Raw genomic sequence first — 18294 nt, 5'->3', positions numbered from 1 at the left:
GGACCCCAGGAGGGGCGGCCAGGGTTGTTAAGACCGTGACCGTGCCTGTGGGCTTAGCGGGAGTCCTCTCTGTAGGGATTCAGGAACCGTGTATTTGTGCCACGTATTTGACATGGAGTGCGCCCAACTCTTCAAGCCCTGGTAGGTAAGGTTTGTCGACACTGAACTCTCTGATGAGAAATCAGAGGACTGGGTACTTGTGGTTAGTAAATGCTGGTGCACACATTTTAAAGGCAGGCGACCTTTTTATAACTGGCCGTGAGGTGAAGCTGCGAAATATTGATAAGATGGCTATAAAAAAGGCAGAAGTCCTTCCTAATGCCTATTTTTGTTATATAGGACACTTAGATCATGAAAACGAAGTAGAGAAAAAACAAAAAACCTCCAACTGATGTCCCACATGAGCGTTTAAGTGTCTTCGAAGATGTTTGTACAAATCTACCCAAAGAAACGTCCCTGAATCCTGTATGTCGGGGAAGCACGGAATGTTAGGGTAGGAAGGGGCCGGATCCGCTTAGGGATAACCTTGACCTACTTATTGTGGTTGAAAAAAGACAGGAGACGTGGGCACGGTGCACTGATGCTGTATCATAAATACGGTGTCTTCAGTTACAAGAGGCTCTGTTTGAGTTATATACACTCTAGAAAACTTATGTACAAATAATTTAAAATGGATTGTAAGTGATGTTCATGGTCTTTGCTCTAACGAGTTGGCCACCATGTCCAACTATAACACCTTCTATGGGAAAGTTGGATTTACTTTCACCCTGGACGTGGCTCTGGCATCTTTTCCAACACCCTGGGATAGGGGCCGTCTGCACGGACTGCTCAGGTGGTTTGGGGTTGCGTACTGTAATTGGGAGGACCGGGCCTGGACCCGCTGTGAGAGATGTCAGATCACAGAAGTGACCCCCTTTGTGGACCCCAACAAAGGCCTCCCTGCTGCGTGGCCAGTCTTGTTAGTGAAGAACACAGCAGTTGCGTATTCACTATGACTCAAAAAAAAAAAGAGAGACTTGATTTCACACCAGTGACATTCAGATCTGTCATCTCAGGCACTTGAAAAAAACCTCTTTTCCAACCGATCTAAAAAAACAATTGCCCTCTGATATTTTGGGATTTCTTCAGAAGGAAAAAACCACTTAAATTTTATTCCATAAAAATTATAGTCAAATTTCAGCTCACAGTGTGTCCTAATCCTAGGACTTCCCTAGAGTCAAGAAAGTGATTGTCTTCAAGACTGGCCTTGAGAAGCCCGCATTTCTAGTGACAAGGAGGCAGCACGGTGCGACCTTGGGGGGACGCAGAGGGGAGCAGGGCCCACTCCGCGGGCGGGGTGTGGGTCCTCCCGAGGGAGCCGTCTTCCTCCACAATTCTTGATGCACTCAGGAAGACGACGGGCTGAGTATTTCTGGAGCAAATATTTTTACAAGTAGCCAAAGGAGATGCCGCCTGTAAATCCTAGCTGCAGGGCAGGGAGCAGCCGACCACGGTCTCTCGGAAGCCCAGTCCTCAGGCCACGGGGGGCGTGTCTCCCCTCTTGAGGCAGCGCACGATGAAAGTCCCCAGGGCCACCAGGGGGATGCACATGATGGAGGAGGCCACCAGCAGCCCGATGACAGCCAGGGCGTATGGGGGGTAATCCTTGGTCACAAGCTGACCCTGAAAGGAGAAACGGAGGGTCAGCAGGAAGGGGCCGCTGCAGGCCAAGCGTGGCTTGGAGAGGCTGTGTGCGGTGGGGGTGTCTGGGGCCACCTGGTTCTGCAGCTCACTAGCAAGTGTGCTGGGCAGGCTGGTCTCCCTTGCCTTCGCTCTCTTCCGTACACCTCACCCATCGTGCATACCGCTACCCTTGAAGAGTCACCACAAGAATCATCAAGGGCCTTCCACTTGAGGCACCATTCGGGGCCCCAACATGGAAGGGGGCTAACCTCAGCCCAGTGCTGTCCAACAGAACCTTCTGGGAGGGTAGGAATGTTCCGTATCGGTGTTGTCCAACGTGGCAGCTGCAGCCACAGGGCGCTACTGAGCACTTGAAATGTGGCCAGTGAGAGTGAAGAACTGAATTTTAATCTTGATTGAGTTGTAATGAATTTAAATGTGAATAGCCCCATGTGGCTGTTGGCTACCATCTTGAACGCACAGCCCTAGTCAGGAGAAGGCTTGATGAACCTCTGGATTTAGTTGCTGGATGTTTCCCTGAATGCACATGCATTAAAGCTGATGAGAAATGAGGTCAAAAAGCCCACAAAGGCCACCTTTCCATGAGGGAGCCACGGAACAGCTACGTCCAGGGGAAGCGGGTGTTTGCTGTCAACCAAGCGTGGTTTGTAAACCAAAACGCTGCTTAGAGTGTGGTGTGGGAAACCAGCCCACAGACTTTGGGTTGCTCATCTCTTCCCTTTTTTTGTTCTGTCCTGACCAGTGCAGAAACTGGGGAGGGGAGGGGTGACATTTAGAAGCTGTTGTAGCAATTCGACAGCTTCGTCTTGTGTCTGTTGAATATAATAAGTAATTGGAGCTTGTATTCTATAGATCTTTTTCTCATTTCACTTTTCAAGTGGTTCCCTGTCCTTGCATCTTACAAAAGTATCAGGCTGCTATGGATTGGGGAAGACTCCCTGGTCCCCCGGCCACGGCTGGAGAGGCCCAGCGGCTGGAACCAGGGGTGGGGCGCCTCCGGCCGCCGTCGGCCATGTTCGCTATGAAAGCGCGTCTGTGTAGGGACCGCCCGGGCTGGCTGTTCAGACTCTGACACACTGTCCTTCTGCCCTGAGCGAGCCTGTTCTGTCCCAGCCGCACGCGGAGCCGGGCCCTGCCAGGATGCGGCACCCCGCTGCTAACAGGGTCCCCTCAGGCCCCTGCGGTGTCCCTTCCAGGGCTCAGGGGCCTGGCCCTCCAGGCTCGCTCTGCCTTCCCCGAGGAGGCCTAATGGACAGAGGTCGGAGGGCCTGGGGTGGAGGAGGAGGAGGAAGAGAGTGCTGCCCGGGCTGGGAACCAGCGCCGTGCAGGAGACCTTCTCCCGGCCTCCAGGAAAGGCCCCCTGGGAAGTTCTGGAGGGAATCCTACTCACTTTACTGGAGCACCTGTCGAAAAACCAAAGCTCACTTCTGCTGCCCTGGGCTGAGTGTTTTTCAGTACCTGGGTGATGTTTCCGCGTCATGACAAATAACCTGCCCACACAGGGAAATGGGTCTTTGGTTTCAGCAAACGTAAAGCCGGGGCTTGAGAGCGAGCCTGGGGGCCCTGAGACGGAGGGTACCTGGGAGGCGTCCCAGGCTTGGTACTGCAGGGTCCCCGTGAGGATGTAGTCACTCAGGTAGAAGACAAAGAGGCTGATGATGAGCAGTGGGCTCACGCCGGCCCACATGGCCTTCCAGTACCAGTTCAGGGTGCGGCCAGTCATGGCCTTAAGGTCACCTTCAAACCTATTTGGGAAATGGGGAGAAAGTCTGGATTACCCATGCTGTTGGGGCGAGGGGGGCTCCGGCTTTCATATCCCTTTATCCCTTTGCTTAGGAAGATTCTGTTCTGTGCACCACCGATGATCACCTCTCCGGGGTCCCTCTCTGATGCCTTCTGGGGAGAGGGTGTGTGGGGTGGGGAGGGGAGAGGAGCTGAGGCTGCCACAGAGCAGGGCAGCAAACCAGGGGGCTGCTTTCCATGGTGGGAGAAGTAGGCATGGAGAGGGGCGGGGTGGGTGGGCTGAGGCGAGACGGTCACCAGCTGCAGCCATGGCCACTTGCCACACTTGGGCCTGGGGCTTGTCCCACAGAAGCCTGCAGACCTCCAGCTGCTGCTGACCTGGCTGGACCCTGGGTTCCAGGCCACGAAGGCTCCTGTGCTTAATGTGAATACCTGGGATTTTCCAGATGACACGTTCTTGTGTCCTTTCACATCCCCTGTCCCCCCCCAGCCCCTCCCCCCCTTCCTGGATAGGGAAAGGCGGGGAGAGCTAGCTGGCTGACGAAGAAAGGGTGACATGGCACTGTTGCTCGGCGGTCACTAGATGGCGCTGTCCCCTGGGCCAGCAGAGGGACTGCCCTCTCCCGGCCATTCCCGGATCCTGCCCCTTACATTACAAACTGCCAGACACCTTCAGTTTCTCCCTCCCTCCGGCCCTCACCACTTAGCACCCCGCCCTTTGCATGGACTTGTGTCCCTTCTCCACCATTTCCCCTGGGCCCTGCCTTCTGGTCCTCTTTCCTCAACCTTCTCTCTTCCTGGGAAACCCCTACTGTCGCAGGGGACCGATCTGTTTCTCCCTCTAGACTGCCATTTCCTAGGTGACCGACTTGTCCCGGTGGACCCAGGACGTCCCCAGTGTTAACACCAAATGTCCCACATCCCAGGAAACCCCTCGGTCCCAAGAAAACAGGGAGAATGAGTCACTCTAACCCCAATGTCCTCGATAGGTAGCAAATGGGAGGGATGGATACAAAAGTCTTTCTTGACCAAAAACGTTTTGGAAGTGCTACACATTATACCCCCTTTTTGAGATTCACAATGGTCTTCAAGGCTCCAAGAAGTCCTATAGGAAAGAAATGTTGGTTTTGTTTAACTTGTGATGTCCCGAAATTATTTGATCACAGAAGTCCCTTGGTGTGACAGCAGACCCCAGAGCTTCCAGGGACACGGTGGGAAATGTGGCTCAACGGGTCTGGTTTCTAGAGTTATGGCTGGTCCTCCCCATTCCCACCACCCTCCAAACCAGTTGGAAGGATCAGAAAAGACTGAGGGTGGGGGGCAGCATGTGACACACCTTTGTAATTGGCTCACCTCTGAGCAGTGCTTCCCACAGTGTAATGTGCCTCGGGCCCCTCCCATGTTAGAAGGTAGGATCTGAGTCAGTGGGCCTGGGCGGCCCGAGATCCCCCCACATTTTCAACAAGTTCCCTGATGATGCTGAGGTTGCTACTCTGGGACCACACCTGGGGCAGCAAGGTTCTCTAGACCAGTGGTTCTCAGACTGAGCTCCCCGGACGCCCTCGGCAACTCCTTAGCAACGTGAGTCCTTGGGCTGCTCTCGGCACCTACATAATCGGAGCCCTGGGGTGAGGCCCAGCGGTCAGTGTCAGAACTGGCCCTCCACGCTTGAGTTTGGAAGCCGCTCTAGACCCCTGGTCTCAGCCCAGCAGCACATTGCATCATCTGGGGAGATTTAAAACATTCCAGTGCTGTATCATGCCCTGGGACCGGGAACCTGACATCCTGAATTTGCCACGTTTTCTAGGGTGTATCAACTGGACTTTGGTCAGCATGTTCGAAAAATACCGATGTTTACCGATGCTCAGAGTGTCTAGTGCCTGGAGGCACGGTTCCCTGCCCCAGTGAGCCGCTGCAGGGTCAACAGGCGAACATCCTATAATAAAAAGTAAAAATACAGAAAGCGGAGAGAGGAGATACTGGTTGAAGGTGGGAATGAGGCAGAGAATTAGCTGGGCAAAGGGAAAAGCAATGCCAAGCTGGAAGAGAAAAGTGAAGTGCATGTACGAAGGGGCCGCTTTCTTTGTGGGCGTGGCCTTTGTGGGCGCGGCCTTCGTGGGCACGTCCCCCCGGCAGGTGTCGGGGGCGGGGCCTCCTCACCTCCGCAGCCCGTACACGTAACACACAGCGATGGTCTCCACCAGGACGATGAGCAGCAGGGACAGTGTGGCAGCATAGTCATTGAATATGTCGAACCAGTAGTTGCCGGCCTCCATGGTGAACACCAGGCCGATGACACAGTTGACGAGGCACACCAGACCTGGGGCCACAAGACCACACGCTCACCTGCCTGAGACGCCCACCCGTTCAGCCAGTTTCCTGTGCCCCAGCGGAGCCACAGACCTCAAGGGGACTCGGCCATGGACTGGCCTTTCTGCCTGTGTATGCCACAGGTGTGTGTGTTCGGGGGGCAACAATGGTGTCCCAAGGAGTGTGTGTCTGCACAAGTCACTGATGTCAGTTCAGGGAGCTGTCCTGCGGGGGGCGTCAAGCTCAGTGGAAAAGAGGAAGTTGTGGGCACTGCTGTCTGGGGGAAGGGGGGGGTCCCACCCTGCCGGTGGGTCTGGTGATGCTGTTTACCCCAACAACTCAGCCTCTGAGCTTACGGGAGGTGAATCGGGGCACCCATCTCAGGACCTCCTAGAGAGGACTCACGTCTGGCCAGAAGAGGGAGCAGGGAGGGGAGGGGAAGACAGGAATGTTCACCCAGCTCCCACTATACATGCCCCTGGCATGTGTCATGCATGGGCTCCAATAGCCTGGGGAGCCCGCTTTCACAGACGGGAAACCCAAGGCTCAGAGAGGAACTTGCCCAACATCCCACAGCATGGAAGTGGTGGAGTCGGGATTCAGATGGAGGCCCTTCTGCCTCCAGAGCCCAGGTTCCTGTCCCAGTCTCCACTGGCTGACTCCCCCAGGGGCCCCACGAAGTATTTGATTCTCAAGCTCCCGCCTGCCCCTCCCACTGCCACACCATGTCCCACCAGTCACCAAGCCCCCGTGCCATCTTGCGGGGACACACCAGGAGAAGGGGCTACGTGCTGGCTGGGGGCTAACGGCACACATCAGGCAGCTACAGAGACCAGGTGCGAGGAGCGATGCTCAGTGCTCGAGGGCTCTGACAAAGGGTGAGCAGCTCTACCTGGCTGGTCAGGACTTTAAGGGGATGGGATGGGAGCTGGGTGGGATTCGGGCTGGGAGAAGGGGCATTGTAGATGTGGTGGGATGGCATCATCGTGGGCAGGGGTCGGGGCCACTGGGTCCCCCAGACACCGCCAGGTGGGATGATGGAGCAGATGGATGGTGGCGCGAAGCAGGGAGGGGGTGGTGAGAAATACAGGTTCCTTCCCTAGCAACCCAAATGCCCCCCAGCGTGGGTGGTCTTATAGGAGATCTTTTATCACGCAGGCGGGAAAGGGGCAGACTGACGGCCACTGGCACCAACGGGGTGGACCGCCCAGAGTTTGGTGAAGACAAGAGACACAAAGAGCACAGACGGTGTGATTTCATTTATATGAAGTTCAAGAGTGGGAAAAACAATCCTAAAGTGGTAGCAGTCAGAGAGAGGTGGCTTCTGGGGTTGGGGGCATATTGACTGGGAAGGGGTGGGGAGGGGCTCTTGGGGGTGCTGGAAATGCTCTGCATCTTGACTTAGGTGGTGGTTACTTGGGTGGAAACATGTAAAAATCATTGAGATTCTGTTTAAGAAATGTACATGTTATAATTGTTATACTTCATTTGAAACAAAGACCAAGGCAGATTCCCTCCTAGCCTGAAGAGTTTTGAGCCCCATGTTGGTGGGTTTGGCCTTCCCCAAGGCTGGGGTGGCCACCGAGCTTCCCCGTGATGGAGAACCAGAGGCACGGGAGAGTCATGCGCACCAGTCCCAGATGGCCCCGAGGAGGAGAGACCACGGCAGGCCCGCCGGAAGGTGGCCACCTTGATGAGCACACAGCTCCTCCATCTGCTTGCGCCCCAGGCCCGGCCCTCCCTGAGCCCCACCTCCCCCACGGATGGGCCCACTCACCGGAGATGGCCTCCTTGGGCAGGTGGCTGGAGATGACCTTGTTGTCGGTCAGAGGCGTGAGGATGGCCGCCGTGTTCCCCAGCATGCTCCCAATGCCCAGCATCAGCAGCATGAAGAAGTAGAGCACCGACCACAGCTGGGACACCTCCATGTTTTTAATGGCCTCAGTATAGACGATGAAAGACAGGCCAGTGCCCTGGACCGCCTGCCCATGGTAAGAAGACAGCAGTTACACCCCCAAGGGGCTTGGGACTCCTTAAGCACACCTGATGCGAAGCAACTTGGGGGACCTGGGAGGTGGCCAGGAGAAGCCACATGGTGAGGTTGGGTTTGCCATCCGCACACCGGCCCCTCGGGCTTAGCGGGGCTTGGTAGAAGTGTGAGCTGTCAGGAGCCCGTATTTGCAAAGTGTGAGGAGACATTTCAGTCATTTCGGAACACTGAGCTCCCCTCTCTGGCGCCAACTCACATCCACTCTGGACGAAATACAGTCAAACAAGGTTTGGATAATTTCTGCTTCTAGTATCATGACCACCGAGGCGTTCTGAGGCCTCAGTGGCTGGGAGGCAAGGTGGGCGAGTGGAGCCACGGGAGCTGGGAGGGCGGGGTTGCTCCGTGGCCAGATCCACGGAGGATACCACTGTGGTGGGGATTCGACCTGTGGAAACAGAGCCTGGAGCTCCTGCTTTAAGACAAACCCTCCAAGAGGGTTGAAAGAGGTCTTAGGTTTGTGTGTGTGTGTGTGGGGGGCCCTGGCTACCAGCCGCAGAAACAAGCCCTCTCTTGGGTCAAGCTCCCCCAATTTAGACCCGAGGGACCACCAGGGAGGATCAAGCAGCGAGCTTGCGAACAGATTTATAAACCCACAAGAAGACAAGCTACTGAGGAAAGAATCAGTGGGAATAATTCCCCAAGATGGCAGATGTTGGTTAGATTGGCAGATTCATGGCAGACCAATGAGCTTAGTGGGATTCGCCGGCTCTGGGTGCAGACAACGGGGGGTGATCCTTTGCAGAGAATTTACAAACAGTAATGAAACCTGCTAAAGTTGGCTTGCTTTTTATCGTTATTATGAGCCAACAAATTCTCGACAGTGCCAATGACAAAACAGACTGCCGTCACTCTCCTGCTCAAGGCCACCCCTAAAACAGCTATGTACGACCTTTTCCAAGAAGCAGAAGATAAAATTGCCAAGATAAACATATCACAAGAAACTATTAGCATGAAAAGCAAATTTGAGGGAAAAAAATCGTGTCTAACAAATGATTGAACCGAAAGGCTCCATCAACAGCTAAATGCCACTTGCAGCTGAAGAGAAAATTAGGGAACTGGTAGGCATATCCCAGGAACGGATCCATGGTGAAGAAAAAAAAAGATAAGAAGTTGGGAAAAGATAAAAGAGAAATGAGCGGACATGTAGGGTGGGATGCGAAGGTCTGGAAGGAATTCTGAGCAGAGACACGGAAGTACAGGCAATGATTAAGAGGTAACGGGTATGAATTTTCCAGAACTGATAAAGACACATGGATCCGCGGATCCAGAAAGCCCAACCTCACCCAAGCCACATTGGATAAATAAAAAATACATCCGCGCTTAGGTGGCCGAGGCCAGAGTCCACAGGAAGGGCACAGAGAAATCAGAGCAAAAGCACTGGGCAGCCGAGTGCTTCCAAGAAGGACAGGACATTTCAGGAGCAACAGTGGAAGCCAGAATCCCATGGCAAACATCTCTGACGTGTCCAGAGATGATAACTGTTAACCTGGAATGTTCCACGCAGGGGAGACAGTCTTTCAAAAGAGTGGACTGAATATCGACATGGCATACAGACAATACCCAAGGAAATTTATCATCAAGAAACAGGTGCTGTACACCTGAAATGAATATAGCCCTGTAATTATACTGGGATTAAAATTAAAGGGGTAAAAAAACAAGCTGCTCTAAAGGAATGCATTTTAAGGGAGAAAACAATCCTGGGAGATGTCTGGGGTGCCGGAGGAAATGGTGAACAGGTAAAAAGGCAAACACTCGGGGAAAGACAAACGCTGAGGAAAAGACAGAAGCGGACAGAGATGGTATTTAAAACTAGAGGGACGAGATGAACGGGCACTACGGTCTTTGTTCTGTTTGGGTGGGAAGTCAAGATCCTGTTGAACCGCAGATTTGGTTGAGTTAAATAGGCATGGGACAAATTTGGGAGGGGAAATTTGCTACATCAGTTCCAAACAGCAGAGATCCCAGCATGACCGCGACAGAAACAGCTCCAGGCCCCGGGATCCTCAAATGTGGCACCCACAGATGGACTCGGGAGGACAAAGGTTAATGACAAAGGCCTCCCGTTGGGTATGAACTGGCAGGTCCCCCCACCCCCGCACACTCACAGGGGCCTAGGCATTTGCAAGGAAGGTGTCACTACCTCTGGGAAATGACACACAGGTTGAACACTAAGGCTGACTGCAGAATCCTCCTCGGCTTGCACTTGTCCCTGTGGGCAGCTCTCGGCGGAGGGAAGCAAGCGGAGACCTGGCCCGCGCCTTACCGTGGCCAGCTCTGACTGCAAGCTGCAGTTTTTCATTTGCGGGAGCACCTCGCTGTATTTGTCGGGGAAGGTGGACTCTAGGTAGCCCTTCACCTGCTCCAGGTTGCTGGCTGTCAGAAAGCCATCTTCCAGGTCAAAAGAATTGGTCAGCAGCAGAATCACCCTGCAGAGCAGAGCACCAGATGGACCTTCGATGATTAGAAAGGCCACGGAACCCTCTCGAAGCCTGGATGCTGGAGGTCCCTCCCCTCTGATCGGGCAAGGTCTCGCCAACAAAGGGACTCTGTTGATCAGTGACCGGTGACCTTTTAAAGTTTGCCGGCGGCGGGGGGGTTTGAATGGCTTTGCAGGAGCCTCAAGTAGGACCGGAGATGAGAAACCAACCCACCCAGCTCGGCCACGTTCACATCTGGGCCAGCACTGTCCGACAGAATGTTTGTGATGATGGGAATATTCTATGTCGGTGCTGCCCAGTGTGGCCCCCACTAACCATGGGGGGCTGCTGAGTGCTTGAATGTGGCGAGTCTGAGAAACCCACTTGAATTCATTTACAGGTAAATGGAAATCAGTTTAAACAAAAATTTAATTCATTGACTTAATTTAACTTAAAATCACAACTGCTTCAATTGATTAAAATTTAATCAACTAATTAGATTTTTAAAAATTAATTATGTGAATCCATCCCCATTTCAATCTGTCAGTAGCCACGTGTGGCTAGTCCCGCACGGGACTCGATCAGGTTTGTCGTGATTTGGGTAAGGGGAAGGGGGCAGAGAGCAGATTCTGGGCTCTCCGCGGCTCACCCGGAGAGCGCTCGGTTACTTCCGAGGTCAGGGAGACGCCGAAGAAACCAAGGCTTGTCTGTTGCACTGCCCTCAGCCCTTAGGCAGGGGTGCCCGGGTTGGGGCCCCGGATGGAGGGCTGCACAGCCGCTGCCTCTCGCCCCTCGCCTTCCCGGCGCCCACCTCTTCCCGGGCGGCCCTGGGAGCCTGGGGGACGTGCCCCCACCCGACGCCTGGGGCTCGCGGGGACGGCCCCCTGGGGCGGGCTTACTTGTTCAAGCAGCTCTCGTAGTTGAAGGTGGCCTTGAAGCCGTAGATGGAGAAGGTCACGATGCTGGCGAAGACGGAGGTGGAGCTGTTGATGAGGGACACGATGATGGCGTGCTTCTGGCAGTCGTTGGACGGCTCGTTGTAGCTGGCGAAGGCGATCAGGCTGCCGAAGCCCAGGCCCAGGGAGAAGAAGATCTGCGTGGCTGCGTTGATCCAGGCCTTGGGGTTGGCCAGCTGCTCTAGCTGCAAAGCCAGGCAAGGGACGGGGCTGCTGAACCAACCCTGTGACCCACTGGCAGGGGCAGGAGGCCCGGCAAGGGGGACCGAGCGTGCCTGTGCCCCCCCTCGCCCCCCGCAGGAGCCCGGCCACTCCCCAGGAGCCCGCAGCATGGGCTCACGTCCCATCCTCCACAGCGCCTTTCCCCGCAGACGTGTGCAATTGAAAAGAGCAGGGTGAAGTGATTTAAGACATTGGGGGCCATCTGGAATGTGGGGGGGCATCTCGGCAGGGGGGGGGGCGCTGCCACAGTCATTTTGTTTCCAGATTTGCTAAATGAAGAACCTGTTTTGTCCCAAAGTCGGTAGTGCCCCCCGCCCCCCACACCATCTCCACACACCCTGCCGATGGATGAGCATTGGCCGTGGGGTGCAGGGGAGCGGGTGGGCTGGGGAGGGATCACAGGATACCCTGCGGAGTGTGGATTTACCCCTGTAGGGAAAGGGGTGCGTGGAGGTACACAGGCAGGAGAGAGAGAAGTGGTTGGATGATAAATCACATAGTCCACAGGCTGCCAGGAGGGTGCGAGGTGAGAGTGGGGCCCAGGAGGCCAGACATGGGGCTCGGGTAGCAGTCGGTTGGGGTGCAGGGAGGACGAGGAAGATGGGCGGACAAAAGACTCAGTGTCCCCAGAACGAACAGGGCTTGGGGCCGGCCTGGCTGAGGAGGTGACCCAGCACCCATAGGTAACCCATACTGCTCCCTCAGCCTGGTGGGCTCCCACCCACCTCCCTGGGTCTCCCCCTCTTTACACCCACCCTGGAAGACGGCAGGTCCCCCTCCCTCCAGCCTGTACCTTGGGTGTGAACATGTACGCCAGGCCGTTGGTGGCTCCGTGGAGCGTGAGGCCCCTGACCAGGTAGATGAGGAGCACACAGTAAGGCAGCAACGCGGTGAAGTATACCACCTGCGGGCACCAGAGGGCATCAGAGGGCAGTGTCAGCCTCCGGGAGACCTGCCGCCAGCCACCACCGGGCCCCTTTGTCCCTGGGACAGACCCCCAGGGGGTGGTCCCCACAGAACATTCCCCCGTCTCAGGCGTTCAGGCTACTGACGGCTGGAAAGGCAGGACCACTGGTTCTGAGTTTGGGCTGGGAGCTGGGGTGCTGGGATGCCTCTGCCCGCCTCTGTAACCACCAGGAAATCTGCATCAGTAGGACCAGAGGCAAATGGGTACGAGGCCTCTGCCTTCCACCCTCCCTTCGACAGGACCTTATTCCAGAAAGGATTTGAGTATACCTAGCACATCGCTATTTTTAACTGCTAGATGAGAGACCGTGTGAGTGATCCAGTAAGATGAGCCCAAAAGGAAAGGCAGCCCACAGGATGTGTGTGTGAGGGCTAGACCATTTGGGAGCAGCTTCTTTCCTCTCTGAGCTTCCTAGCGGCCCCAGCCCTGCAGAAAGCACCGTCGCTCACACCTTTAATACCGTCTTTAGAAGGCCAAAAAAAAAAAACCCACCAAAAAAACCCCAAAACAACCACCACCACCACCACCACCACCACAAAACCGAAAAACCCCTCAGGGGCTTGGAGCAAGGGCATGTGTCTCCAGAGCTGAGACCTGAGAGAAATCTGGCCATGAGGGCTCCTGAATGAGAAGTGATGATGTTGGTGTGCGGACCATGTTCCTATCGGAAATACGACAGATACTCAATGATCTGATTTTTTTTATGAAAGGCTTCCCTCTCACGGTCTTTAAAACTGCCCATGAACGGAATTTTTGTTCAACCAAATCTTTTCCTGCTGACACCCATCACAAGCTCGACGACGTTTTGTCCTTGGTTTCCGTGGTGGTGTTGGCAGCCGTCCACACTCCCGGCCTGCTAACTCTACTAACGGTAACTCTCACACGGCCGTCAAACAGGGACCTGCAGGTGCACGTGTGTCCATCTGGGCCTGGCGCTTTGTCTCTGAATCGACTCATATGGGCACCAGAGCCTCTTTATGTAAAGCACAGAAATATTTTGCAGAATTCTTTTGGCGAAAGCTGTTGGCTTGAAGGTTGGGTCCTCCTGTGAGACATCTGGTTGGAGGCCCGTGTCCAGGTGGGCTTGGACTGGATCGCACTAGGCCCTCTATTCCTGCTGAGGTGTGGCATCATTGGTGGCCTCCCCGGAAACTTCCAGGGCCACCAAAGGACCGGTTCATGCCCTCTCACCCCGGGGGACAGCAGGCAGAGGTGGGGCATATCTCTTACCACTGATTCTTCACTGAGGTCGTTGTACTCGAGTAATCAAGCCAGCTGACTTGACAAGAAAATAATCCAGGAGCGAGATGGAGACAGATGAGGACAAGGACATCGGGCATGAGCTTAAGAACACTGAGGGCAACTGGAGAGGGATAACCAATGTCCATAACCGGTGGACACTTAGGGGATACTGAGGCAGGCCCTTGGAACTTCCCTCCTTCCCCTCAGGTCAGTAAGTTTCCTGGAAGGCTCTCTGGGCTCACTTCTCCCCCATCAGGGAAGCTGGACATGTGACCCAGCCTACACCATCAGGAGAAACCATTTCTGACCCATCTATGACATCTCTTGGAGTGTGTGTTGGGGGGGAGCAGATTCCAAGAGAAGAAGTCAGGAAATAGTACACAGTTTTTAACAGAATTACTCCCCCGTAAATGAAGCTGTTGGGGTATTTCTGCATGGAGAGGGGGTGTGGCTTGAGCAGAGGAAATAGTAAGAATAAATAAGAGTTCATGGCATGACATGACCTCATTTCGCACATTTATAAATGATCTCGAAAGAGATGGCCTCATTAAATCTCCAGGTTTACAGATGCTGCCCTCAGATCTTTTGTCACGTGCATAATAATCTGGCAAAGACAAATCGCAAAAAACATTTTTTTTATGAGCATAAAATACGAGCCAAACTTCAAGATGGGATGGAATGAGTAGCTGCCAGGCTCTAAGTTCTTCCAGAGAAGATTCACTAGTCCCTCAGCTTGGCCATGGGATAGGCACAGTGCTGGGGACATCACAGGGTACCTAAAATATCACGAGTAGTTCTGGTCTTGCTGCCTCAAGAGAAACACGGTGGGGTTGGAAGAGGTGACCCAGGTGGTCAAGAGGATGAGGACAGGTGGCCTCAGGACCTTCGGAAGGGAAAAGCTGGGATGAATCATGTCACGAAAGGCACAGAGAGAGCAAACAGAGGTAGCTCACCAGACCAAGAGGGCACCTCCCGCAAGACGGAGACAAGGTGCAAGCCCAACCCACAGGGGATCGGCTAGGACGAGTGCCCGAGTATGAGGATGGGGAGCACCCCGGGGTGGAGGCGGAGGGCATCTGCTGCAGCTCCAGAAAGATGCCAGGTGCTGCAGAGCCTGCAGGAACACGTCCTCCATCGGGCAGATTAAAGAGCATCTCAGCGCCCCCCTGCAGGAGAATAAACCTGGGGATGCACTAAGGAGAGAAGGTTCATCAGTCAGGCCGGACAGCTCTGCAGGGTCATGGACAGCAGCCGAGAGCAAAGGTTCTCAGACTCGGCTGCAGATTAGAATCACCTGGGGGCGCTTTTACCACCCGGATGCTCAGGTTCCTCCCCACACTCATGACTCCGGGACCTCCCGGGGGCGAGGAGGACTGAGACATCAGAGTTCTAGAAGTTCTCCGGATGACACTGATGTGCAGCTAAGTTGGAGGGCCAGTGGCTAGGGCGTCTTGGGGACATCTCCAGGGAAGGGAAAACTCACTGCCTAGTTGCTTGGTGCCCCTTGGGTGGTATGGATGTGGGGCTGGCTGGCGCAGGAATGCTCATCTTTTTAGGTAGGGGGAAAGTCCTCCTTTCAAGATTGCAACTTCAAGCACCACTGTCTGGTGGCCTGCTAGGTGATTCGTGTCCGTACCCTCCTCCCCAGCCCAGCTTCCCCCCGCCCCCGTTGGCACTGCCCAGGCCCGGGCAGAGGCTCTGCCGTCCCCACCTTGCCGGTGGACTCGGTGCCCCGCAGGATGCACAGGTACACCACCAGCCAGGCCAGGATGAGGCAGAGCGCCGGCTCCCACTGCACGTGCCCACTGTCCTGGATGGACGGGGAGATGTTGAGGGTTTTCCTGTACCAGAAGTACTGCGTGGAGGATGCCTTCTCACACTCCTCGTCATAGCCCGTGTGGTTGTCATTCAGCGGGCACACGGACCAGGGCAGGGGATCCTTTGGGATCAAAAGAAGCATTATACAGACCAGTGAGGGCTGAGGCTGGAGGGCCGAGTGGGAAGGATGGGAATGGCCCTGAGAAGGGGCTTGGGGGGGTGGTGGGGGAGAAGGGCGCTGGTCCCCAAAGGACAGGTGGCCTGATAGCTGAAGGCAGACAGGGAACGGGAGGGCTGGTCAGGGGCACAGAAAGGGCTTGCGGGGTGGGAGAGAGGCGGCCCGAAGGCTTCACATGCTCCACACTTCAACAAACAGGTGTTTGTTGAGGATTACCTAGCTCTGTCATGGCTCCGAGAGACTGGACCAAACGGACAATGGCCAGACCATCTATGACGGTAGAACCCACAACCTCTGCAGCGAGGAGCCCAGGGGACTCCAGCCACAGTGTCTGCAGGAATGCAGCCTCTGGGTCAGGCTGGGGTCTTCGCATCTGCATTTCTAATAGCCCCTGGTGCTACTGTCGGGGAAGGTCAGACAGGAGGCTGGGAAGCCCAGGTAGTGGGATGAACAGGAGCAGGGCCCCTGAAGCCAGGCTGCCGGTGTCTATGCTTGGCCCAGAGCAAGTGTGAGTGAGTGTCTGCGGCTGGTCCTATCCTGATGTGAACACGGACGAGGGCTCCAGAGCAGAGGGACTGAGGGTGAATGATGGAATGAATGGACAGTCCAGTGATTTTCAGGAATTGCTGGTCCTCGAACTTCTGAGAGTTAGAAAAATGGGTCTCATTTCTTGAGACAACCTTATCTTCATCTTTGGAAGGTCGTCAAATTATTCTGATTTTGTTAGAACAAGACACATTGCTTCCACCTTTGGAAAACTGTCTTTATGAGTATACAGATCTGTAATGCCGGTAATGTGTATGGCAGCTCTTTAGTTGGGGTGCTGTTGTGCAGTGCACAACCTGCCCAGATGTACATGACAGATCTGCACAGAGGAGGAGCAATCGTCACCAGAGTGGAGAGTAAGAGGAGCTACTGTTTCCACCCATAAGGTGGAGGAGAGGCAGGGCTGTGGAGTCAGGGAGAAGATGAGGGGCTGCAATTAAGCTCAGAGCAGAGAGTCCTTCCTGTCAAGGATGTACACAGGGCATTTGCGGTGACCGGGTAGGGCTGACTGGGTAGCCAGAGTGGGGTGTGGATGTAGTATCTTCCGAGTGTAAATGCCAAGTCCCGATTATAGAGGTCATTCACCCAAGCATTCCTTGGGGTGCCAAAGATTCAAGGCTGTGCCCCAGTACTCCAGACAGTGGCCCCACAAGTTGGGGTTAGTCCACAGTGCATGGCCAGCCCTGCCTTGCTTTTGGAACTTGGGGACAGTGTCTGTCCTGTGAAGGCCTGGTTCAGGGGCAAAGGGTGGGGCATCTGCCCAGTGACCTTCTGTCTGAGACGGAGGGGGGGCTGCTGGAGGGCAAGAGGGGGCAGTGGGCGGGGGGTCCCCCAGAGTGAAGGGCAGGCACTGAGGAAAAGCAGTGCGCACGGGCGGCAGAAGGGAAGACTCCTCTTGGCTTGGAGACAAAGAGCACCTCAGCGAGGAATCGGGGTTCTCTCTTCTCTACGATTTTCAGCCCCCTCCCACGTGCTACCATGAGCGTCAGCTGTGGCCATCATCAGAAATACATGTTTAAAATGTTTCTCTTTGGGAGTAGCCCCTAGTCCTTCTAGGAGAACTCTGGTCTGCGGGGAAAAGTGGGGGCTCAGCCTGGAGTTGGAAAGCTGGAAGGACAAGTGACCAGAGCAGGGAGGGGGTGGGGGGGTGAATCAGAGGAGAAGGAAGGGGCCTCCTCCCGTCTTGCTGGGTTGGGGGAATCCCTCCCCATTGGCTCTCTCCATACATTCTCCAGGGCTGGCGCTCAATATTTTGTGAGGGGTGGTGGGAGGGGCGGGTCACATCTTTCAGAGAGAACCCAGGGAAAGCCAGAAACTTGCGCCCCAGAAACACGGACCCACACGCACGCGCACACACACACCATGGCAGGGGCCCGTGGAGGCCAGGCTCTGCTTGGCGTGGGGTGCTCAGCCTCCCCACCTCCCCAGCCCCCTGCCCTCCCAAGGCTGCCCCCTGGGGGTGGCTCCCGCTCTGGCCTGGGCCGGCTCACCTGGAAGGAGTGGAAGAGGTACCAGAAGGCCCAGGCGTTGATGATGTTGTAGTACGTGGACAGGAAGAAGGACACCACCACACTGGCCAAGCCTGTGAGGAGGCAGAGGGGCGCTGAGGCCCGGCCTGGCTCCGCCTGCCGGGACGCGCCTGGGTGACTGCCCCGGGAGAGGAAACCTCCTCCTCCGACAGCTTTGAGGGAGGGCCAGCCATGACCGGGCGCCTGTGGGCCCTAAGGGCCGGTCCGTCCCTGCAAACTCACTCCCCGGCTTTGCCGAGGCCGAGGCCATGTCTGCCACCCCTCGGTGCCAGGTGCGATCCGAGCACTTGATGGGCTTTAGGTCTTCGCGACAACGTGGTCATGGGGGCGTCATTACCTGCCCTTCCCGGAGGAGAAAACGAGGCACAGAGATTGCCCGAGAGCGCCGGGCTACGATGTGGCAGACGTGGACTCAGCACGGAGCGTGAGCGGCCTGCTGAGCCTGCCCAGCACCACCCCGATGCTTCCCCCCGGGGCTCCCCCGAAGTGGGGTCCCTTGTGCCCAGCCCTGCCTCATGGCGGCAGGGAGCGGGGGCATGGGGCTGGGTGTCAGGAGGCGAGGGGACGGGTCGGCCAGCCCCCCAGAGCCACTGTGCGCATCTCCACCCAACCCCACCCCGTGGGACATCGCGT

The 18294-nt window shown here is 55.6% G+C and overlaps 1 protein-coding gene across 3 annotated transcripts in view; it reads right to left on the bottom strand.

The window, feature by feature from the left end:
• Positions 1 to 1049: 1049 nt before the first annotated feature.
• SLC6A20 (solute carrier family 6 member 20) overlaps positions 1050 to 18294 on the bottom strand; it is a 30671-nt gene continuing 13426 nt past the window's right edge. The window contains exons 3-11 of one of the 3 annotated variants that reach the window (XM_044917324.1): positions 17623 to 17714; positions 15302 to 15529; positions 12175 to 12285; positions 11103 to 11383; positions 10050 to 10212; positions 7514 to 7718; positions 5587 to 5746; positions 3263 to 3428; positions 1050 to 1662 (exon numbers count right to left, since the gene is read on the bottom strand). In XM_044917324.1, coding sequence (XP_044773259.1) covers positions 1513 to 1662; positions 3263 to 3428; positions 5587 to 5746; positions 7514 to 7718; positions 10050 to 10212; positions 11103 to 11383; positions 12175 to 12285; positions 15302 to 15529; positions 17623 to 17714 — 1556 coding nt within the window. In that variant the 3' untranslated portion in view covers positions 1050 to 1512. The remainder of the gene's footprint in view (positions 1663 to 3262; positions 3429 to 5586; positions 5747 to 7513; positions 7719 to 10049; positions 10213 to 11102; positions 11384 to 12174; positions 12286 to 15301; positions 15530 to 17622; positions 17715 to 18294) is intronic. The other 2 variants (XM_021683063.1, XM_044917329.1) reach the window with 2 other exon arrangements.

The sequence above is a fragment of the Neomonachus schauinslandi genome, chromosome 1 (genome assembly GCF_002201575.2).
Source record: "Neomonachus schauinslandi chromosome 1, ASM220157v2, whole genome shotgun sequence".
Lineage (NCBI taxonomy): Eukaryota > Metazoa > Chordata > Mammalia > Carnivora > Phocidae > Neomonachus > Neomonachus schauinslandi.
Note: the sequence above shows the minus strand (reverse complement) of the source record. Positions and strands in the feature narration are given on the sequence as shown.